The sequence below is a fragment of the Solanum pennellii genome, chromosome 12 (genome assembly GCF_001406875.1).
Source record: "Solanum pennellii chromosome 12, SPENNV200".
Lineage (NCBI taxonomy): Eukaryota > Viridiplantae > Streptophyta > Magnoliopsida > Solanales > Solanaceae > Solanum > Solanum pennellii.
The window spans coordinates 58,817,795-58,842,854 of NC_028648.1; the positions used below are offsets into that span (position 1 = coordinate 58,817,795).

At 33.6% G+C, this 25,060-nt stretch overlaps 4 protein-coding genes across 15 annotated transcripts; 2 read left to right on the forward strand and 2 right to left on the reverse strand.

The window, feature by feature from the left end:
- The first annotated feature begins 4 nt into the window (after positions 1 to 4).
- LOC107006979 lies at positions 5 to 3,981 on the forward strand. The gene is made up of 10 exons (XM_015205467.2): positions 5 to 679; positions 759 to 933; positions 994 to 1,229; positions 1,304 to 1,408; positions 1,502 to 1,597; positions 1,694 to 2,255; positions 2,623 to 2,764; positions 2,855 to 2,987; positions 3,084 to 3,580; positions 3,656 to 3,981. The coding sequence occupies exons 1-10, from the start codon at positions 5 to 7 to the stop codon at positions 3,882 to 3,884; spliced, it is 2,850 nt and encodes a 949-aa protein (XP_015060953.2). The 3' UTR covers positions 3,885 to 3,981.
- Positions 3,982 to 4,419: 438 nt separating this feature from the next.
- On the reverse strand, positions 4,420 to 6,909 carry LOC107006422. Its single transcript, XM_027913808.1, has 4 exons — positions 6,376 to 6,909; positions 5,665 to 6,097; positions 4,978 to 5,588; positions 4,420 to 4,860 (listed from the first exon to the last, which is right to left on the reverse strand). The coding sequence occupies exons 1-4, from the start codon at positions 6,907 to 6,909 to the stop codon at positions 4,420 to 4,422; spliced, it is 2,019 nt and encodes a 672-aa protein (XP_027769609.1).
- A 4,372-nt stretch (positions 6,910 to 11,281) lies between these two features.
- On the forward strand, positions 11,282 to 17,805 carry LOC107005574 (tRNAse Z TRZ4, mitochondrial-like). 12 transcript variants are annotated; one of them, XM_027913291.1, is made up of 13 exons: positions 11,282 to 11,672; positions 12,500 to 12,589; positions 14,214 to 14,258; positions 14,360 to 14,414; positions 14,545 to 14,588; positions 14,825 to 14,957; positions 15,108 to 15,316; positions 15,413 to 15,681; positions 15,795 to 15,942; positions 16,057 to 16,107; positions 16,352 to 16,716; positions 16,809 to 17,328; positions 17,434 to 17,805. In XM_027913291.1, exons 1-13 carry the CDS (start codon positions 11,553 to 11,555, stop codon positions 17,719 to 17,721), a joined length of 2,337 nt encoding a protein of 778 aa, XP_027769092.1. In that variant the 5' UTR covers positions 11,282 to 11,552; the 3' UTR covers positions 17,722 to 17,805. The 12 variants fall into 12 exon arrangements, with proteins under 12 accessions (XP_027769092.1, XP_015059694.1, XP_027769097.1 ...); XM_015204208.2 differs by having other exon boundaries at positions 14,825 to 15,316; XM_015204211.2 differs by lacking the exons at positions 11,282 to 11,672; positions 12,500 to 12,589 and adding an exon at positions 12,598 to 14,130 and having other exon boundaries at positions 14,482 to 14,588; positions 14,825 to 15,316.
- A 255-nt stretch (positions 17,806 to 18,060) lies between these two features.
- On the reverse strand, positions 18,061 to 22,148 carry LOC107005744 (cytochrome c oxidase assembly protein COX19-like). The gene is made up of 4 exons (XM_015204396.2): positions 22,010 to 22,148; positions 20,808 to 20,896; positions 19,768 to 19,865; positions 18,061 to 18,495 (listed from the first exon to the last, which is right to left on the reverse strand). Exons 1-4 carry the CDS (start codon positions 22,116 to 22,118, stop codon positions 18,408 to 18,410), a joined length of 384 nt encoding a protein of 127 aa, XP_015059882.1. The 5' UTR covers positions 22,119 to 22,148; the 3' UTR covers positions 18,061 to 18,407.
- Between the last annotated feature and the right edge of the window lie 2,912 nt (positions 22,149 to 25,060).

The window sequence follows — 25,060 nt, forward strand, 5'->3', positions numbered from 1 at the left end:
AAAAATGCACGTGTGTGGAGCGCAACCACAAATGTTTAGGTGTTTCATGGTATGTGAATTAGAGGACAGTTCCACTGATGAATTGTTGTTTCATATAAATCATACCACGCTCCGTTTTGGTATCAAAGAATTTGCTATCATTACTGGTTTGAACTGTTTTGGTAATAATGATGATTTTTTATTTGATACAAGGAAGCCAAATAGATTAATCAATCAGTATTTTGAGGGTAAAAGTATTGTTACAAAAGTGGATTTGATCAGTAAGTATAAAAAAAAGGTTTGGGGTGGCAATGATGATGATGCTGTTAAATTCGCTATTCTGTATTTTATTTGTACGTTCATATATTCCGGCGAGAAGAAGAGCTCATCAATTCCAAGGATACATTTTGATCTAGTTGAGAGCGGCCGGTACCATGAATACCCCTGGGGGAAAGATGTTTTCTACAAATTGCTCAAAAGCGTAACAAAAAAAATGGATGAGAAGAAAAAGTATTACAGAATTGATGGTATGCCTCTAGCCATGCAAATTTGGATATATGAATGTTGTTCTGCGGTTGATTCGAATATTGCTGTAAAGAAGAGCAATCGTATACCCAGAATCGTCAATTGGATGACCAGAAACAGCAGAATACATTATGAATTCCTCATGGAAGGAATGTTCAGTGATAACGGCAATCCGGTAATTTAACATATTTTAATTAGTATAGATTTTGTTGTATTTCAATATAATTTTTAATTATAAATATTTTTGTGTGCAGTTAAAATTCAAAAACATCGAACCTTCACTTAAGGAGATTGCATTTTATCAGCTTGAATCAAAAAGTAATGCAAACACAGAGAATACCTTTCAAATTGTTAGTGACAAAGATGACGACGAAGATGATGATTTCACTTCAAAGCCTCCAAGTCATAAGCCACACAATAAAGAAAAAGGTAAACAGAAGGCATACGTTTTAAGATCCACATTGATCAAAAAGTCCAATTTGCATGCAGGTTCGAGGTTGAAAGATAAACGCCCCACAGTATTGAATGGTTGTCGTAAGGCAAAGAGTACAACTTTAAATCCTGATTCAAATCCATTGGAGGATAATGTATCAGTACAGGAGATGCATAACCGTCCGGATGATTCTGCTAACCGTACACCACCAAGGAGTTCGAAAGAACCTCAAGATACCAAGGCAGATGAAATTGGTTTGCTGAGACAAGATCTTGCATCCTTCAAGAATTATGTATGCAATACGTTCTATTTTTTTTTAGTTCACATTGTATTCCAATATAAACTTACATTCTATTTAATAATCAGGTTAATAATGAGTTCAAGGAGTTGCAATTGTTGATAATGGGGAATTTTAGACAAGTTATGGATGCACTTAACAGAAGCTGTCGTGAATATGGAGCACCAAATCAGGTTAATTATGACAATATTAAATTAATACAATACATTTACATATACAAGTTACTTACTTATAATATCTCATTTTCTAATGGATAAAATACACAGGAAGATGCAACTGAATCTCCAAGTCATGTACCTAATTGGTCGAACAACAATCAGATATCAAATGTTATGGATAAGCCTCACTGTGATGCAAACGAGGTACTATTTGAATAAATTATTTTTTGATTAGTTAGTAGTTGAAGGTGAAAAATGTTAAAAGAATACAAATAATAGTTTTTATTGTAATATTGTTAGGTTCGGACACCTCGTTTCGTTCTTCAAGAACATGTCAAAATTAATGTCAAGGAGTATTTGCAGCCTGTTCAGATACACATACAAGACCCTTTGACGGTACATGAACAGCTTAACGACATTAATGTATTTCAGAATCATGACATCCAACAACCTCAGTCACAAATTGAGTTGATAGATGCTTTGTTACCTGATATTGATGCAATCAATCCCAAAAAGAATGATGTGGTTCATTCAGAGGTTGTGGTCCATCCAGAGGGTGTCGTTTATGATACTACACCCGTGCCAGTTAAAAGGATCAGACATCCTGATCGATTGACAGGAGACGGTAATGTAATTCAGAACGACGGAATCCAACAACCTCAGTCACAATTTGAGTTGCTTGATGCTCTGTTACCTGATATTGACACAATATATCCCAAAAAGAATGTTGTCGTTCATTCCGAGGTTGTGGTCCGTTCAGAGGGTGGCGTTTACGATAATACACCCGTGCCAGTTCAAAGTATCATACATTCTGATCAATTGATTTGCTCTCCTTACTCCACAAATATTGGATCATCATCTGGTAAATAACAATGTTTAACATACTTAGTGTCTTACCTGCCCCCTACTAGTTTTTTTTTTTTTACATATACGATTCTATAACAATCGTAGTGCCTAAAACATATATGTGATGTTTGGCAATTTGATATAGTTCATTGTGTACCATAATTAGTAGTACATAATGTAGTCAGTAGGTACCAGAATGGAGTAACATGAATGATTAGTTTTGGATGTAGGTTTATCTGTTGGTGGTGGTTGCATAATTGTTTATCGAACATGACAAGTAACAGTAATAGCTAGATTCAATGTGAATAGTATGCAACTCAGAGATGATCTTTTGCGAAAATATGTTTGTTATAATTTGTGTGTCTGTATAATAAATATTTCAGGTAGCTCTTATGACGTGGTTAAAACTTATGAAAAGAAACATCCTTTTGTTTCTGACTTCATTCAAGGGCCATATAATTATGATCTTTTCGACGATTACTGTTTGTGGCTTTCTGAAGGGCTTCTTGCTAGCCATATGAATAAGTAAGTATACATAATATATATATATATATATGATGATTATGTAAACATAATATACTTAAATATTAATTAATTCTTATTTGTTATCAAAAGGATGCATGGTGAAGATCGGTATAAGAATAAAAAAGCAAAACTGGCGGTTGATATGGATTTGGGCATTCATCGAATATCAAACAAGAATTGGTTCTACTCTCTGTCTTATGATAAACAACTGCTGAGTGATGAGGTAAACATATGAATTTAAACATAAAAAGTAGTATAAGTATTGTTCATATTTTTATGATGTGCTAATTTTGTACATTTGTTTTTTAATTGTTTACAGCATATTGATGTGATCATGTATTACTTGCGGAAAAAAAGTAAATACAACATCAATAGTCGATACAGATACACTACTGTTGATTGTATATTCAAGTCAAAAATTTCTGAAATTTATGCTGCATATGCTCAAGTTGGAAGTAACTTTTGTGTTGCAAATGTTGAAAGCGCCATACGTGATTACATAAAAGGATATAGGTTGATGGCTGCCATTCCATGGAATACAATCGACAATGTGTTCATACCAGTGAACGTGGAGCATAAAAATCACTGGGTGTTGGCTGTTTTGTCATTAATTGACAAACACATTTATGTATATGACTCATACAGAGCAGCAGGTCATAACTATCATGTTAGAGAAGAAATTCAAAAGCTTGCTCAGCTTCTGCCAATGTATGTTTCAATGGAGATTGGAAATGGTTCGGATGATGCAGAAGATAACCACATCGCATACGACGTGACGTTTGTGGAGGATATACCTCAACAAGGATCAGATTTTTTGTAAGTATAAAACAAATCTCTTCGTTCAATTTTCCTAAAAAGTATCAGATTTTAAAAAGTAATGTATATTTTCAGGGATTGCGGGATATACTTGCTAGCATTTGCCGAGTACCTAAGTGAGGGTGAAGGTATTCCAGTTAAGTATCTTGATTCTAAGTTACACCGTATCAGATACGGTGCACTCTTGTGGGAATATGCAATGAAAATGATGAAAGACGGGGCTGTTAGCGATAATGAGGCACCACCAAGAAGAATGAGGACACCCGCAAGGATTGATAATAGTCAACTTGTTGTGATTGATTAGTATTTCGTACTAGTTCTATTTTTTTTGAACTTATGGTAAAAACTAATATTTTGGTTTTTTGTCAAACATTATCAACTTTTCTTTATATTCATATATGATCACATTAGTTGTTTTAAATTTTAAATTTATTTCTGTGTTATTTCATAATTAATTAGATGTTCATGACTTGCCATGATTTGGCTTTGGCATCGGTGAATTAGTCAATGGATTATCAGCAAAAAAATTAAGTGACCCCATTTTTACATGTATAAACATGGCATCTATGCACATAACGAGGCGATCCCACAAACAGTTTTTAACAGTCTACATATTGAGAATCAATGTCAAAATACATATACACTTATACCAAAGAAATTGATTCCAAAATTTGTATCAAAGTAATACTTACATATACATAAATAGCTATACTTACATAATTGATATCTTATTTAATAAATATTTCAAAATATTCAAAAGGCAAATAACTCATCATTCCTTTATTCAAAATAACAAAAATTAACTACAAGAACAATTTAATAGTGTCATATAACAATTTCTATGCATTTCGTGTTGCAGTACGACATGAACGCCTATTATGACCTTGTTGTCCACATGTACTACAAGAATTGGTACCCTTCCTTTTGCTCAGCTCGCTAAATGACTTTTCACGTTGCTTTTTTGGCCTTCCTGGAGGTCGCTTGAATTTTGGTGGCAACACAACTTCGGTAGCAATGTGTTCAGGTATGTTCCATTCACCTTTGTCAGGTAGAGGATATATAGGGACTTCATATGTTTTCAATATTGTTCCTCGCTTATAAAATTCTGAACAATATTCTTCCGGAAGCATGCGATTTTTATTCAACACACTCCACGCATGTGAGCACGGTATACCGTCAACTTGAAACATGTTGCAACTGCAAGTCTTTTTTTCCAAGCATACAATATAACTCTTCCCTTCATCACTTACGGAATAAACGTAATCAGTTGACGGGGCAACCTATAATCAATACAGAAATTCAATTATACACTTTAATATTAAAGCAAATACTTTTGATTACTAAAATAAATGAATACACAATCCATTGAACAAGAATTTTTTTTTCAATATACATACCATCATACGCCACGATTTTGATTCATTAAGCAAAAGCATCTCTTGAAACTTCTTCCCAAGCAGTGTGAATGTGCATGATGCATTTTTCCGATTTGTGCAATTCCATCTAGCAAACATCAATCGCACTTGTTCAAGAAAGTCAAATATTGGTAATTCTCTTGCTGCTACTAACGTCGAATTGATGCACTCTGCAATATTCGATGTCATAACCCAACCACGAGGAACTGGTGCATACAACCTTGCCCACTTCTCATATCCAACCATCTCCAAGTAATTCTTAACCCTTACATCAAACTGCTCAACCCTTTTCATTAGCTTATCAAAATCACTTTGAGTATATGCCTTTGCCATAGTGTAGAATACTTCACTCAATTGATCATTTGCTTTTCGAAAATTCTTACATACATTAGCCCACAAGTGCCATATGCAGGCGTAATGTTGGACATTGTTGTATACAATAGATACAGCCTTAATTATGCTATTATGTCGGTCAGATACTACACACATATTCTCTCTTTCTCCATAGGCTTCTTTGAATTGTTCAAAGAACCATGTCCAAGAAGCATCATTTTCCGAATCTATAACTCCGTATGCCAAAGGTAATATATTCCCTATTATATTATACAAAAATAGATGAATAACAAGAAAAATAAAAATAAATTAAATTGTATGTATGTATCCAAATACCTGCTCCATCCATAGTGCTGGCTGATACGAATGCACCAGTGTATGCTGATTTGAGGTGGCTGGCGTCTACAACAACAATTGGCCTGCAATGATCAAATCCTTTTATAAAAGCATCCAGCGCTATAAAAACATACAAAAATTCGTCATTAGGTGTTTTCTGCATTCGTATATGTGAACCAGGATACGTCTTATCCAACGTATACAAGTATCCTGGTAGCTTCCCGTAAGACGCAGCTGGTTGCCCCATGATAGATTCTAATGCCTTCTCCTTTGATCGCCATGCCAACATGTAATTAATATCAATACCCAAATCCAACTTAATGTCATCTTTAATATCATTTGGACTGTACTTCCTCTTATGATTCCTCAATTTAGGTGCTATTATTCCTCCAATCAACGAACTTGTTGCTCGACAATCTGAATGCACCCCATCCTTCAAAGGACATGTATGTTCAGAGTTAAAAACTCTAATTCTGAACATTTTTGACTTGTTAATACTTGACGCTTTCATTAACCACGTGCATTCTTTAGATTGGCATACAAGAGTATAACTGCGAATACCATTTATAGTTTGATTTTAGTTTTGAGTTGCATCTTCAAACATATATAAATAAACGTAATATGAATAAATTTAAACATAATTTACCTAATAGAGTTTGACCTCTCCACCAAGAATTTAAACCTTTTTTCGATTGAATATTTTTCCATCACATCTTTCAATGTCGACTTATCCATGTATATCTGATCCACCATTATCTCCTTTTGCGATCTGTTAGTGATTATTAAATCATTTTCAACATCAAATGCATCTACTGTTTGATCGCCAAATGCTGGTACAATCGCTAATGGATCATCCTCACTATTTAATTCTTTATTGTATTCAAGTTGCAACACATCACTTTCAATAGAAGTTTCTCCAGAACCAGAATATACAATATCAATATCGTAAATACTAACACACAGGGGATATACTCCAATTTGAGTATTCATTTTTTTCAACTGAACATATAGGCGCACACCCATGTCGTTACGTATTTCCATAGGCGTGTCGTCACCTTCGATAGTGTATTTAATCTTCATACACTTCTTTGTAAGATCAACGTTCAATTGTACGGAAATCACATCAACTAAATCAGAATATGAAGCATATTCCTTCAAAACAATCCCGTCAATGTTGTATTCCACATAACAATTCTCATCGCTCCATTTTCCGGAATGGCGAATTAAAACACAGATTGTTGCCATTTTTTTTCGTAATTTTTTTCCAGTAGTACAGTGTAGAACATATTCTGCATATCTTCATTTCTTTATATGTTGACAAGAATCCTATTAAGGAAAGGTAAGTTACAAGTTGAAAGTGCCAAATTAGTGGGCTACAAAATAGGATTTTCAGTTACATTTGAATTCAAATGTATTTTTGTATTTTTTTTTAAAAAAAAATTAGCCAATTTTTTAAGCAAACTGTAGCTATTTTTTTTAAATATGATAAATATAGTCATCTCAATCTAATAACCCTCAAACTATAGCTATTTATGTAAGTATTACTTTATGTAATTAAGCTTTTAAACTAGTGGGTTTATGTAAGTTCTCCTAAAATTTAAGTGTGGGCTTTAGAATTATAATTTAAGTTAGTTAAAATTTATTAATATATATATATATATATATATTATTTATGAATAATATATAAACAATTATAAAATTTATATATCTAATTTATTGGATCATTTTGGTTATCTTTTAGTAAAACCAAATAGTATCGATTTTTAAAATTTAAAACAAACCTAAAACAAATATTAATTTCTTAAATCGATTTGATTCAGATTGTGATTCGATTTGATTTTTGACCATAACCATGAACAACTCTATTTTTCACATATCAATTTGGCTCAATTTACATAACTCATGCTAAAGAGAAGAAAATATATGCTAGAAAATAAAATCTAACAACTTTAGAATTATTATTATATCAATTGAGGAGTATCCATACGTTTTTCTACCAATTATGATCTTAGGGCCTGAAGAATTACACCAACCATTCTAATGATCTTATAAATTAAACATACTGATTAATGTTTGAATGGGTAATTATCTTACCTCATATGATGAAAAAAGTCTTACTTGGTCGCCTCTCTCAAATCTAAGAACGAACTTTTGGATATTAGGAAAAAAATAAGATAAAAGATCGAAAAAGACATTAAAAGTTACTATCGATGACCGCTATGACAGTCACTTGACATTATGAAAATCCCTCTATGACGATTAAGTGGTTGTTATACTGGCTTTTTTTCTAACCACCATGCGGATTAGTTGACCACAACGATGTTCTCGCTACACCGACCATAAAGAGAAACATGAGGCCAGTTTTTGAATTCCCCGTTTCACAACTTACACTTAAATTTATGACGATACAAATACATCTTATCGCGAAAATTACTATAATTGGAGTTCTACGATTCTGTTTCTCAATCTGAAAGTTTCCATAGACCACCAAGCCCCTCGGCTAATATAATCTAAACTCAAAATAATTAAATTTTACACCACAGAATCTAGACGATCTCTAAATTCCGCAACACTATATTTTCGTCGCGAACAAACCTATCCAGTTTTTTTTATCAAGTCTCGTCTTAAGAAAACTTAACCATGTATTTACATCTCAATAAAAGTTATAACGATGAAATGAATTGTAATATCTCACAATTTGAAATAGGTAGGAATAAGCTAAGAAACTAAAAATATTCTTTTTGGAAAGAAAAGAAAAAGTCTAAAAAATTGCCTAAGTTAAGAAAGTGAGTTTTGTTTATTTTCAAACATCCATAACTTCTAGCTCATGAAGAGCTAGAGGTAGTTCTTGATATGGTTGGAAAGTCCTTGGAGAGATCTTTCCAACGCCGCCAAGTTTGCGCATTTTTGATATCGTATGAGGGAGAGATGCCTATCGGAAGTTGGTTGTTGAAGTAAGGAAAGTCCAAATCTGGATTTAAGGAATGGCGAATTAGTCTTTCACCAATTAATTTTTTATTTCGTTCTTAGGGGTTATTTTGGGTAAAAACAAGTCTTAACTCAGTTTTTGAAAATCAAATCACTCTTAGGGCTTGGAGAAGAGAGAAAAGAAAAAAGAAAGGGATAGAAGTCAAGAATTCGCCAAGAACGTCAATATTTGTGAGTGAAATTCGTCAGCGGTGATCCCTATCAAGCTATGTGATATCTTTTGTATGGGTTAGTTCACCCACACACCAAACTTGTTTTAATTCAGTGATTTTAGAATTGTTTACATGTTAAGAGGCTAATTCTTGAAGAATCTTGTCACATTCATGTTGGTTGAGTTTGTTTGAATGCCCATTGTTGTTTGATCCTAAGGGTTTGGAAAAAGAACTATGGAGGTTTAGAGAATTTAGCGTTGAAAAACGAGAGGAGAAAGTCGTTAGCCACACCTGTGCAGCACTAGGCGCGGCATGCCCCATCTTTGCCAGAGGGCCTGGGGGCAGCGCGCCTGCAGTGCGCCAGGATGAGGCCTTTGAAGTTGAGGTCTGGTGCAGCGCGCCCTGGATGCGTCTGAATCGGCGTTTTTCGCCCAATTTTCATAGTTTAACCTATTTTAAGTCCTTCCGAGGTGTATTAACACTCTCCAATGATTCTAATTACTTGATCAAATAATTTTTAAACACCTTGAAATTACCAAAAACACGAATCATAACCTTGAATTCAAAATTTCATTCAAGGAAAGCTAAGATCAAAGTTAAAGAAGTTAAGGGTCAAGTCTAAAGTTAAGAAGCAAGTCAAAACAAAGTTCTTAAAGGTTTTCAAGAGCCTTTATCAATGTTTAACTTTGTTTTTAAGACTCAAGTTTCAAATTAAGTAACAAGTAAAGAGTTGAGTTCATTTCTCAAAAGTAATTAAGGAATTAAATATTCCCTAAGAGATGATTTAAGACTCGAGTTTCAAGTTAAGTAACAAGTAAGGAGTTGAGTTCATTTCTCAAAACTTATAAGAGAATTAAGTATTCTCTAAGAAATGATTTAAGACTCAAGTTTCAAACTAAGTAAAGAGTAAAGAATTGAGTTCATTTTTCAAAAGTTATAGGGGAACTAAGTATTCCTAAGAGTTTATAAATGTTTTCACATTTAAGATAAGAGAAAACTAAGATTTCCAAAAGAGTATTGAGCAAGAAAATGGAACATTGATTCCAGTAGAGCTTTCTAAAGCTAAGTGTTGAGCAATTATCTCAACCCAAGAAGGAAGTTATTTTTAAAACACATGAGCTAAGTATATTTTTGGGAGTATTATTAGCACCGATATGGGGATGCGAGTTCATAATAACTCAAATCTCCATAAACCATTTAGTCATCATAGGTATTAATAGGTCATACTTTTTAGATAATCACATAAGTTATCCACTAAGTTAATTAGTTCTATGCGACAAAGTATAGGACAGTTTTGGCAGCCGCGGGCAAGAAGTTGTATCACCAATTAGGCTCAAAGTGGTGGTGTTTGTTAGAGGAGAAACTATATTACTTCATATATAAGTAAAGTTGAGTTTGTTATTACATTTATTTTTAACGAACTAAGTGTTTTTTATTGTTTTACATGCTCTATATATTGCATGTGTCTAATTGCTTTATATTAAGTCAATTTATTCATGAGTCGAGTAGAGCCAAGGTAAGTGCTTCTTCTTACTCTTTTTCAAGCTTAAGTTGTTGTTAGAATTCCAACTCGCATACTCGTACATTCAATGTATTGATGTCAGTTGACCTGTATCATATCTTGATGTAGATGCAGGTAATCGGATCAGCATCATCCAGTGCCTCATTGATCCAACTGAACACTCGGAGTCAGTGGTGAGCCTCCTTGCATTTGGAGGACACATTTATTCGCTTTTCAGTCTTTCTTTTATAGGATGTTGTGGGGTCTGTCCCAACATCCATCTTAATATTGTAGAGGCTTCATAGACAGTTAATATTGAGTCTCTTATCTTTGTATAGCAAATATTTTGCTATGAAACTTAAGTGTCATTCTGGCCAAGTTAGTTACTTTAAGTTATATTATGAGATTGTTTTATTTCATTGAGTTAAGTCTTCCGCTGAGTTAAGTAAGTCAGACCAAGGGTTCACTCAAGACTAGCAATGCTCATTGAATGTCAGCCACGTCCAGGGTATAGACTCGGGACGTGACACGAATCGTTATAGTTTGAGGGAATGTTTTTGTTAGGGGATAAGTCGTACCAAAATTATTATTCTATCTAAAAATAAGGCTAACACATTCCATTACTAATTATTAATCCTAAAATAAATCATCCTAAGCTTTGTAATTTAATTAAAAAAAAGTTAAAAATATTAAAAATTTATGTTAAAATTATTTTTCTTCATCAATCCCCAAACGCGAATACCTAAGACTTTAGACTAACAAGAGGAAACACAAAAGAATTTCAAAATCAAAGTCAACCCCTAAATTAAACAAATATATGCCTAACCAAAACTTTACTAGTAACAATAATAGATGCCTAACCAAAATATTGCGTACTTTTAAGGGAGGAAATCAGTTAAAAAAAATATAAATGTTAAAAATACATCTAAATAATATTTTTTATTTTAATTTCATGTCTAAATTATTGAAAGTTTAAGTTTCATACTTAAACCATCACATTTTAGTTTGAGAAATGTTTATGAAAATTGTGTTTCTCAAATTAAAAAGTGAGAGTTTAGGTATGAAACTCACACTTTCAATAGTTTGGATATGAAACTCAAAAAAATTGGACAGTTTTAGGTGTGTTTTTGACATTTATCTAAAAAAAAAAAAAAAAATTCTTGAACAGTGTAACTGTATCGCTGAAACTAAGAATTCGCCGGTGGAAGAGAGAAAGAGGGAATCGTTGTGTAAATTTTTGAGTGGAAATGGGGAAGAAGAGGAAAAGAAGGGCTGAGGGTAATGATAGTAATGACAAGCCGAAGAAAAACCCTCTACCGGAAGAAGACGAGCTCAAAAAAACTGGTAATAACAAGTCATATATACAGGTATGTTCAAAATATGGTGATTTCTGTCAATTTAAGCAGGAAACTGAACTGGGTGTTACTCAATATAGAAAAAATAACAATGTCAATGGTATTGTAGTTTTGGAGATAGTTAAATTCAAAGAATAAAGTTTTCTGCTTTGTACTGATAAAAGGAAAATTTCTGAAAAAGTGTTGTTTATTTTGGTAGTTTGACATTTTTAATATGTATTGTATATACACTATATATCTGTCAAAAGATTTAGCAATTGATAAGAGCATAAAGTTCTCTCCTTTCTGTTAGTTTTGAATAATATCGTTTTGAATATTTTGCACCTAAGAGTGTGGCCTAGTGTGGCCCAGTGGTCCATTAACTGGTTGAGGTTCAAATCCCAGCATAGACAAAAAAAAAAAAAACGCTACGTGATTCTTCTATATGTCCTAGACTTGGTGGACAGAGTTAGAGTTATGTACCTGTTATGTCCTAAACTTGGTGGACAGAGTTATGTAGCTGTTGTTGCTGGTGGGAGGTGGCAATTATCGCGTGGAATTAGTGCAACTACGTGAAAGACTGAAAGTATGCTCAGACGCCACATTCATAAAAAAAAACACTTTGAATGTTTCTTGTAGTAACTAAATCATTCAGGATATTCACGGAAATTGTAAGAGTATTCATTTAACTGTTTCGTTTTTCACAGTAAGGATGTTTGGTGTGGACAAATATCTTGTGTCCTTATAAATATTCATTTAGCTTATATGTTCATTAATCATATCAAGTTTGTTATTTTAATTGCTTGCTTTCTCACCCCTCGGAAAAATTTAACTTCTTTGATTCTTTAAATTTCACACAGATCCTAGGAAATGGCATGGATACTCAAGATACATCACCCTCTGTCCTCCTCTTTTTGGACAAATGGAGGTTTTTATTTAACGCGGGAGAAGTAAGTGTTTTTCAAGTTCCCTTCTGTAAATAACATTAGGGCGGTTGTTTGGTTTGCGAACTAGTTATGCAACAATAAAATGTGTATGGACTATTATATGGTGAACTGTTTTTGATAAATAAGAATGCGTTAATCGTTATGTAAAGTTTGAGATAACCATATCAAGAACTACTTTAATTGTGCAATTGCTAATTACACATATTCTTATTGCGCACTCTATATTGTATAAAATATCGAAACATTGACCATATAAGGTATGTAGATAATAGTTATTTGGAGTTTTCTGCCAAACGTTTTATGAGTAATGCGGAATTTTATATCGAAAACCATTAGTGTGATGTATTAACTATGTATTGCGTAACTATGATTTATTTTTCTGTACAACAAAATGGGCGATCCCCCAAGTGTGTGTTGCAGGTGGTTCTCATATTGTTCTAGTTGATACTATAAGTGCAGCATAGTTCTATTGTGAATCTATTTAGTTAGTTTGGCAATATCTCGATATCTATTTGATTGTTCTTTGATTATAGTATCTATTTTGTTGTAGATACTGCTCCCTTTTGTCAGAATGTTTTTTCATGCCATCTTTAGTATTTTGGTCGTGGCTTCTTCACTTATGTTATTTCTTTTCCCGTAGTGTTTTGTTATGTGTTTTCTTGAGCATAGGGTCTATTGGAAACAACATATCTACCTCCCAAGGCAGGGGGGTAAGGTTTGCGTACACACTATACTCCCCAGACCCCACTTGTAGGATTACACTAGGTATGTTGTTGTTGACGATGATGATTGAGTATTATGGCCATTTTTTATTGCTTTTGTGAAGCTGGTAGACTAATTTGACCTAAAAAGATACCTAGTTTGCATTTAATTATATATTGTTTATATAAAGTCTAATCCATCTATATTCTGTTAGAATGAGCATAATGCAGTAGAACGGTTTAGAGGATCTATACAGCTGAATGCATCTAGATTCATGTTGAGGCATAGTGGATTAAGTGCCCGTTTGGATTAACTTAATTTTTAGGTGCTTTTGACTTTTAAGTAGCTTTTTAGTTTTGGAGGTGTTTGAAAAGGTTATAAAGTGCTTTTAAACACCCACTTTTAGGCCATAAAAGTTCTAAAATAAGGCAAAAGTCAAAAGTAAGGTACCATCTACTTATGACTTATAATACTTTTTATAAGCCCATCCAAACAAGCCCTAATTGTTTAATCCACCTATTCTCGATTCTGTTTAATTATGTTTAGTAGATGAATGAGGAGGTATTTTTCTTGTAACAATAAAAAAATGATTTAGCTATTGTCGATGTCTTTATCATTGTTCTAGTAGGTTTCCTCTTCATAATATCCTTCAACAGATGTTTTCCACTTTTGTCCTTCTTGCTCTTCCTTGGTTCTCGTTGCCTTTGTAAAAAGAGGATTGCTGTAGATAAATTGGAAGAACAAAAAGTGTACAGTTGGTTGCCTAGTGCGGGTTACGTCTCTTGTGTGGTTTGCAAGCTATTGCATAGGAGCGGAGGTTTTATCCTGTGAACACTCAAAGGGTAGCAGCTGTTGATTTCCCTTGTCTCAAAAAAAAAGTACACTTGGACTTAGTTCTCAACACCTATTTATGTTTTGCTTGCAGGGATTGCAACGCTTCTTGACAGAGCATAAAATTACATTGTCACAGGTATTCAGATATATTATCTTGCTGTTGTAAACCTAATTATGTGTAAGTTACTTTGTTGCTGTTCTAGGGAAATACACATAAAAGTCTCTTTTTTTTACTAGATTGATCACATATTTCTATCACGTGTCTGCTCAGAAACTGTTGGTGGGCTCCCAGGTTGGTTATCAATGAGCACAATATGAAAGTTAACTTAAGTGTCTGGATCAAACTAACCCTTGAGAAGACTCTGGCGTATTGATTGCAGTTGATTAAAACCACCAAAGAAGTTCTATTGTTTTACTTGCAGGTCTCCTATTGACTTTGGCTGGGATGGGAAAAGAAGGGATGTCAGTGAGTGTCTCATTAACTTATTTTACTTACTACTTATTCATCACAAATTTCATCGCTTTTCTTATTTGTATTTTTACTTTTATTGTTTTATACATTATTAGCTTGAGATGTATTTAAATGGAGATAAATGGTCAGTGAGAATTCGTATAGTCGATCCCAGCTTGTTTAGGATTGAGGTGTTGTTGCTTACAAATGGAGTTTGAAAATTTGATACAGCTTATACCATTTGCTTGCAGGTACATGTATCGGGTCCTCCGGATCTTTATCTATTGGTTAAAGCAATGGAATCATTCATCTCAAATTCTGCCATGGGTCAAATAGATAGTGTTCTCCGTAATGGATCAGATGAAGTTGCTAGCGCTTCTTCAAGTAAGTTTGATCGTCTTTTTGCTCCGATTACTGATGGAGTTGTCAAACTATCGGCTGTTCTCGTGCCACCATGTTGCTTGAAAGTGTGTGGCTCAATGAAGGAAGGATCCTCTGAGCCAAACACTCCACTAATTAGTGGTAGTCATTTAGCTGAAGACCTTCAAGCACAATGGATGAATCTCACAGCTGAAGTGGCATTAAATCCTGGTGAGCTTTCGGTGGTTTATATTTGTGAGTTGCCGGAGATCAAAGGGAAGTTCTATCCAGATAAGGCTGCTGCTCTCGGAGTGGAACCTGGGCCAAAATATGGTCAATTGCAAAGAGGGAATTCGGTGGAGTCAGATCATCAAAATATCATAGTAAGTTAGGAAGATTCTTTCCAAAGTGTATCTTGGACTTCATAGTCTATCTCATTAAGTTCTCGGTGCTTTGCTTGCATTTTTTTCGCTGCACAGGTTCACCCTTGCGATGTTATGGAGCCTTCCACTCACGGTCCTATTGTGCTCCTTGTTGACTGTCCAACACCATCTCATCTGCAAGAGTTGTCATCTTTGCAGTCTCTTACTCCGTTTTACTCGAATATATCAGGACAACCTGTCGAAATGTGCAAAAAAGTAAATTGTTTGATACACCTTAGCCCTGTGTCAGTAACAAATACACCCGCGTATGAGCAATGGATGGCCAGATTTGGTGAAGCCCAGCACATAATGGCACGACATGAGCCGTAATTACCTTATAATGTTCCCTTTTTTCCGACTGCATGTCTAGCTTTCTCCTCTAATATATGTTTCCTGTTTATATTGTTATATGTTTATTATTCTTGTGGGCTATCTGCAGGAAGAATATTGAGATTCCAATTCTGAAATCCAGTTCAAGAATTGCTGCAACACTTAACTACTTATGTCCTCAATTATTTCCTTCTCCTGGTTTTTGGTCTCTTCAGCAATTGAAGAGCTTACCATCAATCTCAAAGTTCCCGAGGGAGGTATACCTTTATTAAAATTCTGTTTGGATGAGCAATATATCTTACGGCTGATAATTACTTGGACCGTGGGTATGTTTCCTAATTGAGCAGCTATTTTGATGTTGTTCTTTTCAGTTGTCACGTCCAACTTCATGTCAGATCACTTATGCAGAGAACCTCCTCAAGGTGAGGGAATCGATATAGTTTGATTGAAATGGTTCTACACTGGAATTAGAAAGTTGCTACTTCTTATATGTAAAATATATTGTTCTTGCCTATAGAAAGGACTAAGAAAGTATGTCCTAACTTGATTTGCTTAGGAATGTACATGCACATATATTTCCATAAAATCAGTTGCTGTCTATCTTATGCTTAATTATTTACTTTGATGCTTTCTTTACTTAAAATGAACTTTTGTTTTCTGGAACAGTTCCATCTTCTTCCATACAAAGAGCTTGGATTAGACAATTCTAATGTTCCTGCTACTATTTCTCGGACAGAAATCTTAAATGAGCTAACTTCGAATATTCCAGAAATTATAAGTGCTTCTGAACATATTAGCCAACTCTGGCATGGGAACAATGGAATAGTTGAAGAGCTACAGTTGCATGAAACTCCATTACCGAGCTGTTTGGAAGGTATAACAAGAGAAGATATGGAGATAGTTTTTCTCGGAACTGGTTCATCGCAGCCTTCAAAATACCGAAATGTTAGTTCTATATTTATTAATCTTTTCTTAAAGGGAAGTATTTTGTTAGATTGTGGTGAAGGAACACTGGGACAACTAAAAAGAAGGTAAAAGTGGCAGTTCATTAACATAAGCCTGTCATATCCATATTTTTTTTGCCTACACTTAAATGTGTGATAAACTTTGCTCTTTTCACCAGATTTGGTGTTGAAGGTGCTGATGAAGCAGTGAAGGGTTTAAAATGTATTTGGATTTCTCATATTCATGCAGATCATCATGCGGGAGTTGCAAGAATTCTTGCTCTGAGACATGATTTACTCAGTGGAAGTCCCCACGAACCTTTAATTGTTGTAGGTCCTCGGCAACTTGAAATATTTCTTGATAGGTACCAAATGCTCGAGGAACTAGATATGCAGTTCCTTGATTGTAGGGATACTACAGAATCTTCATGGGAGGCTTTTGAGTCAAATGACGATAATGATGCTAATGGGAGCACATGCAGGCTAAAGAACCTGCTCAGACAAGCAGGATTGATGACTTTGATTAGTGTTCCCGTTATACATTGTCCTCAAGCTTTTGGAATCGTCCTGAAGTTTGCTGATAGGACTAATGTTATTGGGAAGAAGATACCAGGTTGGAAGATTGTTTACTCTGGTGACACAAGGCCTTGTCCAGAATTGGTCAAAGCCTCTCGCGAGGCAACGCTTCTCATACATGAGGCATGTTACTTAATGTCTGAGAAACATTTTCTGTTGAATCCTTTTTTTCTATCCCAAATTAATTGTCCTTTTACAGTTTGGTTATTGTGGGCCATTTTGCTGCAGGCTACTTTTGAAGATGGCATGTTGGAAGAGGCTATAGCAAAAAATCACAGCACAATGGGGGAAGCTATTGAGGCAGGGGACGCTGCTGGAGCATACCGCGTCATCCTCACTCACTTCAGCCAAAGATACCCTAAAATCCCAGTATTTGATGGAACATACATGCACAAAGCATGCATTGCTTTTGATCTGATGAGTGTTAACTTGGCTGATCTGCCCATTCTTCCAAGTGTTGTTCCATATCTTAAACTCTTATTTCCTGATGAAATGTCTATCAATGAAGCTAATTGAATAACACTATTTATGGCAACATTTTTAATAGCATTTATATACAAGTGCACCTTCATAAACTTGCAAAATTTTCTATCTTTGTCAGCTATGGCTCTATGGTACTCAAATTTTGTTTATTTATGAAATTTATGTTTAATTCTTTTGGATTTAGAGTGCAGGAATCCATGCATAATCATATTAATGTAGATGTTAAAAGTACTCACAAAATAATATACATTAGTAACTTATGTGAGTATGGGAATTGGACTCATGACCACAAATTTTCAACCTTTTAAGTTCAACCATGTTTTTTTAAAAATGAAACTATTCAAATGAAAAGCACTGCTGAAGCAACAGAGATATGGAAGAAACAAGTAACGAACAATAGCCTGAATGTAGCTGTCCAATCTGTAATTTATCATAGCATTTCTTTATCCTTCTCTCTTTCTATATACATTTTTGCTCTCAAGGTACACAAAATTCAGAAGAAAGGGAAAAAGGAGGTTAAAAAAAGTTTATGAAGAAATCGAGTGGGGATTTGGGGGTAGAAAAGCATTAATCTAGAAAAAGAAGACCTCCTATAAGCAACTATGGAAGTTTTCACATGACGATAATGAAGCTTGTATGTGTAACTTTCTACCCAGGCTTCTCAAAAGGATCCCAGAGAATTAACAAAATTTATCGATCTTCTCCATTCTTTCATTTTTCTATTGTTCCATTTCCTCTGAAGAAGTTTCTGCATCATAGTTCTTGCCAAAGCCAAGTTCTGACATGTCTTGCTTTGCCATCAAGTTCCTGCAAAACAATCATAAGATAAAACATTTTCTTACAGCCTAAATTCCTACAGAGGATCATAAGTTGCTGTAGACCTACAGGAGCAGGTGATAAATTAATACAAGGAGATATAAAAGACAAATCTGATGAAACTATTTCGCCAGGAGGCATCACTTTGCATTCACTTGCTATAAACACCAATATACTGTAGGAACAAGTGTGCGAATTTCTCTTCAGTTCTATTTCTCTTTCAAGTAAAAGCCGAAAGCTCTGTTGAGATAAAACTTGCCAAAGAAACATAGTATACAGGAAAAAGGCAAAATGAAAAAGACGGAGAAGGTTTCTTCTCCTAATTCCATTAATGCAGGAATTTGACGTTAGCCTTTTATGAGATCTCTTATCATTTTGTTTGGGTCCTAAACAGAGGTGCAATCAAGCAAAAAAGAGAAATTGCTTTCTTGAATGCTTTTCTTCCTGTTCTTGTCCTAGATAGTTTCATTGGTTTGGTTCTGTATATAACTATTGCTCTAAGACCAAAAGAACCATACTATATGTTTCGGAATCCCCCTGAAGAGAGTGTCAAACCCTTATCTTCTAGTTTCTGCATTTCTTTACAAATGCAATGATATTTATGGCTTTTCTAGAAACAATTTGTGCTGTTATTCATTAAAGACCATCCATAATATACCAAAAACTTGGCAAAAATGCCAGCTTGTTGCATTTGTTCATCCACTATTGTACACATGCTTTCTTGAGATATTTGACGAAAAGCATGCAGAAAACCAGAAAAGTTCTGAATTTGAACCAATTGGTAACATTTGTTAGAACCAAGTGTCCTGATTTTAAATAATCAGCCATCCTACTCCACAAGGGACATCATTCTTCAATTTTTGGATAAAGACGGGGCATAATAACACCAATCAATTCAAGAGATGAAATCAACACCGGTAATTAGTCATACTCAACAAAATTAGGTAAGTTTCAACTCTTGTGCCCACAGAAGAAGAAAAAAAGGAAATATAGAAGCTTAAAGGCATAGTCTTAACAAATTTGAACATATTGAAAATGTAGAGATTAAACTAAAATTCTGTAAGCATGACAAGAATTAAGAGGCAAGCCTTGTGCAGAACTCGCAATCTCGACAGTTGTATGAACTCATGAATAAAGTATGTGGTTCAATATTGTAGTGCAAGAAAGTACTTTGTTGACTACCAGAAGCTGTACACTAGAATAACTTCGCATACTAAAAACTAAACAGTGCAAGTGTTTTCTAAATCATGTCAATGGACTTACTTCTCCATACGGCACACCAGGTACTTTTTAGAGAGGTGTCTACAGTTGTCAGATTTATGCCCAGAGGATTTAAGACAATTGAGGTACTCTTTCTTCTCCTAAAACAAATCAAATAGTATAGTAAGCAACAAGAAGGAATGAACCTTGCAAAAGATAATAGATGCTCTATCAAAAACTTTCTATTATACTTTTACAGTTTTATTTTAAAAGAAGGGAAGGGAAAACAGAAGACAATAACAAAATCAATAAATAATGAGATCTTTTGAAATATGGGAAAAGGGTCTGATATACCCTCAACTTTGTCATTTAGAGCTGATATACCCCTTGTTATGAAAGTGGCTCATATATACCCCTACTTGTAAACAAATGGCTCACATATACCCTTTTCCTCTAACGGAAATGAAAAAAATAATAATTTTAATCTAAATTTTTATTATTTTTTTCTAAAAAATATAATCTCATATGAGTAAATTTAATCCTCGTCAAACATATTTTTTTTGACTTTTTTTTGTTTAAATGACTAATTTATAATTATTATTTTGATAATCAAATTTATTTATGTTTCACTAATATTCTTGTAAAACTTATTGTAGATGACCAAATTTTTTCTTCGAATACGAAATTAAATTACAATACACACAAAAAAAAATATTTTAATTTTTTATTCTTTAAACTAAGGAATGAAAGAAAAAACAAAATAAGAATAAGAAATTCAAATAATTATAATAAAAGAAGTCAAAAAATAATTTATGTATGAAAAAAATTAAAATATACCTTGAACTTTGATAGAAGAATCATATATACCCCTAAATAATTTTTTGAAAAAAAATTAGAAGTAATAAATATAAATTGAAAACTAATTTTTTAACTTCCGTTAAATGAAGGGTATATGTGAGCCATTTTGTTACGGCAGGGGTATATGTGAGCCGTTTGTATAACGGTAAGGGCATATATGAGCCACTTTTATAACGAGGGGTATATCAGCTCCAAATGACAAAGTTGAGGGGTATATCAGACCTTTTTCCCTTGAAATATTATACCAGGTCACATAAATGCATATGGTCCAAAGGAAAAACTCCTTTTTCAGGTGGCACTGGTCTCAGTCCTCTATTTCCACCAAATGCTCCCCCTTCATAAAATAGAAGACAAAAGTTGTATAACACGAGTGACAAGACATAGGTAACAAAAAGAAGAGAGAGGNGGGGGGGGGGGCAAAGTACAAAGATCCCTCACCTAGGCACTTGCATCATATCAAACACAAAGTGAGGAAACAATTATGTACACTCAATGTCATAAAAATATAAATAACAACACATGATGCACCGAGCTTACATAGCGCGGATTATCTCTGTTGCGTGGTTTGCGAGCTACTGCATAGGAGCGTTGGTTTTACCCTGTGCGCACCCAAAGGGTAGCGGCTACAGGTTTCCTTTGTCATCAAAAATAAAAATAACAATACATGATGCTGAATGTTGATACTCATGAACTCTAATGGCATTAGAGATACACGCCAACTAAACTTTATAGGTAAAAAAGTTTGACAATCATCAAACAGATGATCAATCATTTGACTAAACATTCTTATTACCTTGTTTAAATTGTTTCATAAGGTCAAAGATCTACAATGTAAAATCACAAAGTTAAAACAACAGGTCCCGTGCCACCCATGTACAATCCTTCCATTATAAATCTAGCAAACACGAAAATATATCGTCAAATTACTCCGGATTAATCGATTAGTCATATAATTCAACCTTATCCAACACATTTGCTCTATGATTCATCCATGAAGGCTACAGAAAGAACCCAAGAAGAATTCAAATGCAGAACAATAGAGTGTGTTTTCAGTGGAGAAAAATGTTTTAATTTGACATTTTCTAGGATCATTTCAATGTTGGTAGGGTATAGAAGATCAATTATGATCATTACCTATTCAACTTATTATGTCTCAATCTCAAATTAGTTGCAATGGCTATACAAATCCTCTATATTCATTTCTCAAATAATTTTACAATTTCACAAACAACTTCTCTACTTGCTCAGAAGGTAGAGGTAATGTATGCATACATTCTACACTCTCCAGACCCCAATTACACTGAGTATATTGTGATGGTTTGTTATTAATCCCAAAATAATTCGGGTCAGCTAGATAAATCAAACTGTATATATTTGTTCCTATATGAATGCATACAAATTGAGAGAGCACAAACCCTAAAGAAAGGGGAGAGAAGAGTAAATTCACCTGCACTCATTGTCGGAGACGTTGATCGTCGTAACCTTCCGTTTGCAGTTGTCAAGCTTCGTGTCGCCGGAAGTCTGTTAATGGACTTCAGTTGGAAAGCCCAACCCATTAAAGAAAAAAGATGGGTTGGACCAACATACCAAATATTTAGGCCTCGTTAAACATATACTAGTTAATTAGCTAACATAGTTACAGTTTACATTAATTATTATTCGGAACTTACTTCTACCTATAATTACATTCTCTCTCTCTCGCCTCTGTCCCCCCTCTTGCTGAAATCTCGCTCACCACTCTCCTTTTTTCGGTCATCTCTCCCTCGCCTCTCTCATCTCTCTGCCCAGTTTTTCTCTCGCTTCTCTTCTGCCAACCTCTCTTACTTTACACAAATACAAATGCATAATTTATGTTTGTGTTTGTATAAAGCGAGAGAGATGGGATATACAAATACATATTTATCTCTATGCTCTGTATACTTATAATTATACAAAACCAATTTTTTCCCTTCCGAGTTCTCTTTTGTCTTTCTCTCTTTGTCGCGCTCTATACAAACGTAAATTATACAAATACAATGTATATTTGTATTTGTATAAGACGACAGAGAGATTGAATATACAAATTCAAATGTTTAAGCTCGATTCAATTGTATACGAAATTAAATTGTGTACAAATATACAAATACAATATTTGATACATATATATAGTAGTTACATATATATGATTATCTAACTGATATACAGATACAATTCACCTCTCTCTATTCTTTACCCTCTTCCCCCTCCCCCTCCCCCTCCCCCTAATCACGCTCGCAAAAGTTAAAAATAATTTAAATAAGTTTAATATGACTTATAGAAGTTAACATAGGTACTCCTTTACTTCTCATACTTTTAACTTAAAAAAGCTTAAGTTTAACTTTTTGGAAACTATTTTTTAACCTTTGCCTCTTCTAAAACATGTTATAGCTAACCTCTCACATCTCCTTAATTTTTGATATATTCGAGCACCTTCTCTTCACATGCTTAAACCATCGCTCAACCTCACTTTCCTCATCTTCATTTTCTAAACATGTTCGTTTGTTTGATCAACACCTTATCTCATACAATACAATAAATCTAACTACTTATATTTAAATCTTCGTAACACATTTTTATCATATATTATCTCAAAAGTATGCCTCCATTTCAATACGATATGTGACATCATTATCTATTTCCTAATTTTCTCAAATTATAAACTCAAAACTATTTGAAATTTCCTCAATTGAATATCACTAATGTATCAATCTTTAATTCCACCTATGTTCACACGTTACATCACTAATATAACGGAAATCATTAATATAGGAACACTGAGCAATCTCTAACGAACACATAAACGAAAATACGTGGATGATTATGATATTGAGCTGAAAAAAACCACAGTACACGTATGTGTTCAGAAATATAACACCTTTTTAATTAGCTAAATCTACCATTCTTTGTAAGTAGTTTAAATAAGAAATGTTATTGTACTCATTAATCTCTCAAATATTGAAATACAATGATAGTACTACTTGATAATTTTTAATTTGTTTTTGCAGCGTGATGTCTGACTTAAATGTCATAATTTTACTTATGAATAAATATTATTTTAAAGCTTTAATTTCAATTATAAAATTAATTTTCACTTTATGTTGTTTTCGAGCAACGTAAGCTCATTAAATATACTTTTTTTTTGGCTAATTTTTACTATTTTATTTAGGGATAATTGTATATAATAGCAACCTAATAACCTAAAATAAATAGATTAGCTACGGTTTGATTTAATTGTGCTCCATAGCAAACGTTACCAAAGTTTGTCAGTCGCCTCTCTCCCAAAAATCTCGCTCATCACTCTCCCGTTCTCGCTCGCCACTCTCCCTTTGCTCGCCTCTCTCGCTTTATACACAGATGTGTATAAATTGTGTTTTTGTTTTGTATAAAGCGAGAGAAAATTATATATACACATGCAAAAACATATATCTTCGTGCTATACACTTAATTATACAATTTACAAACATTTTACTTCAATTCAATTGTAGACAAATACAAATTTTATACAAATATTGCAGCGAAAAAGGCCAACGAATTATACAATTACAGTGAAATACAATTTCCTCTCGCTTTATACAACAGAAGTGTATATATTGTGTTTTTGTTTTTGTATAAAGCGAGAGAAAAACATATATCTTCTTCCTATACACTATAATTATGCAATATTTATACATTTTAGTTCGATTCAATTGTATGCAAGGCAAATTTTATACAAATATTGCAGCGAAATATACAATTGTGCATTATACCATTGCAGTGATATAGGATAGCGAATTATACAATTGCAGCGAAATAGGCCAGCGAATTATACAATTTAGGCCAGCGAATTATACAATTGTATATGTATAGCGAATTATACAGTTTTATGTTTGTTATGAAGCGCAATTATACAAATTTTATTATAGCATACAAATATAAATTTTTTATTTGCTATACGTGAAAGTTGTCCATTTATTTATTATACACGTAAAAAAGAAACTTTATGTGAATAGGTGTCCAATTACACCTCGTGACGTATTTATATAGTGACCTCGTTAGTGAAGTGGCAATATGATTTTCATCTCTTTAATGTGATTTCACTTTTTTTATTTTTTTTGTATCTATAAGTGTTGTGTTGGTTGGGTAGAAAAAACTTATTACATGATTGATGATTTATTGTGTGAGGCTATTTAATGTGAGGCAATAGTTTCTTAGGTTGATACACTTTTTCGATCAGAGAGTGAATTTAATTTTTTTATTCCTTATACCTAAATGTTGGTGTGATTGACTTTTGGTTTTTGACTTAGAGTCTGTTTGGCTCAGCTTAAAAGCTGGTCAAACTGACTTAAAAGCTGATTTTTGACTTATTTGACTGTTTGGCAATACTCAAGATAACTTATTTTAAGTTAAAAAAAACTTATTTTAAGCCAAAAGTCAAAAGCTGGGGTAGAGGTGTTTTTTTTTTTTTAGCTTATAAGCTGTTTTAAGTTGACCACATTTTTAT

What these genes read in the sequence shown, in the direction of transcription:
- LOC107006979 (XM_015205467.2), top strand. Translation starts at nt 5, where the DNA reads ATGCACGTGTGTGGAGCGCAACCACAAATGTTTAGGTGTTTCATGGTA. An exon ending in TTGCATCCTTCAAGAATTAT is followed by an intron (nt 1,230 to 1,303) that starts GTATGCAATACG and finishes TTTAATAATCAG; the next exon opens with GTTAATAATGAGTTCAAGGA. An exon ending in CTTGCTAGCCATATGAATAA is followed by an intron (nt 2,765 to 2,854) that starts GTAAGTATACAT and finishes TGTTATCAAAAG; the next exon opens with GATGCATGGTGAAGATCGGT.
- LOC107006422 (XM_027913808.1), bottom strand. Translation starts at nt 6,909, where the DNA reads ATGGCAACAATCTGTGTTTTAATTCGCCATTCCGGAAAATGGAGCGAT. An exon ending in ATAAGTCGACATTGAAAGAT is followed by an intron (nt 6,098 to 6,375) that starts GTGATGGAAAAA and finishes TGTCCTTTGAAG; the next exon opens with GATGGGGTGCATTCAGATTG. An exon ending in CAGCACTATGGATGGAGCAG is followed by an intron (nt 5,589 to 5,664) that starts GTATTTGGATAC and finishes ATAATATAATAG; the next exon opens with GGAATATATTACCTTTGGCA.
- LOC107005574 (XM_015204208.2), top strand. Translation starts at nt 11,553, where the DNA reads ATGGGGAAGAAGAGGAAAAGAAGGGCTGAGGGTAATGATAGTAATGAC. An exon ending in ATAAAATTACATTGTCACAG is followed by an intron (nt 14,259 to 14,359) that starts GTATTCAGATAT and finishes TTTTTTTACTAG; the next exon opens with ATTGATCACATATTTCTATC. An exon ending in TCTCAAAGTTCCCGAGGGAG is followed by an intron (nt 15,943 to 16,056) that starts GTATACCTTTAT and finishes TGTTCTTTTCAG; the next exon opens with TTGTCACGTCCAACTTCATG.
- LOC107005744 (XM_015204396.2), bottom strand. Translation starts at nt 22,118, where the DNA reads ATGGGTTGGGCTTTCCAACTGAAGTCCATTAACAGACTTCCGGCGACA. An exon ending in GTCTCCGACAATGAGTGCAG is followed by an intron (nt 20,897 to 22,009) that starts GTGAATTTACTC and finishes TATTTTATGAAG; the next exon opens with GGGGAGCATTTGGTGGAAAT. An exon ending in CTGGTGTGCCGTATGGAGAA is followed by an intron (nt 18,496 to 19,767) that starts GTAAGTCCATTG and finishes ATTGTTTTGCAG; the next exon opens with GAACTTGATGGCAAAGCAAG.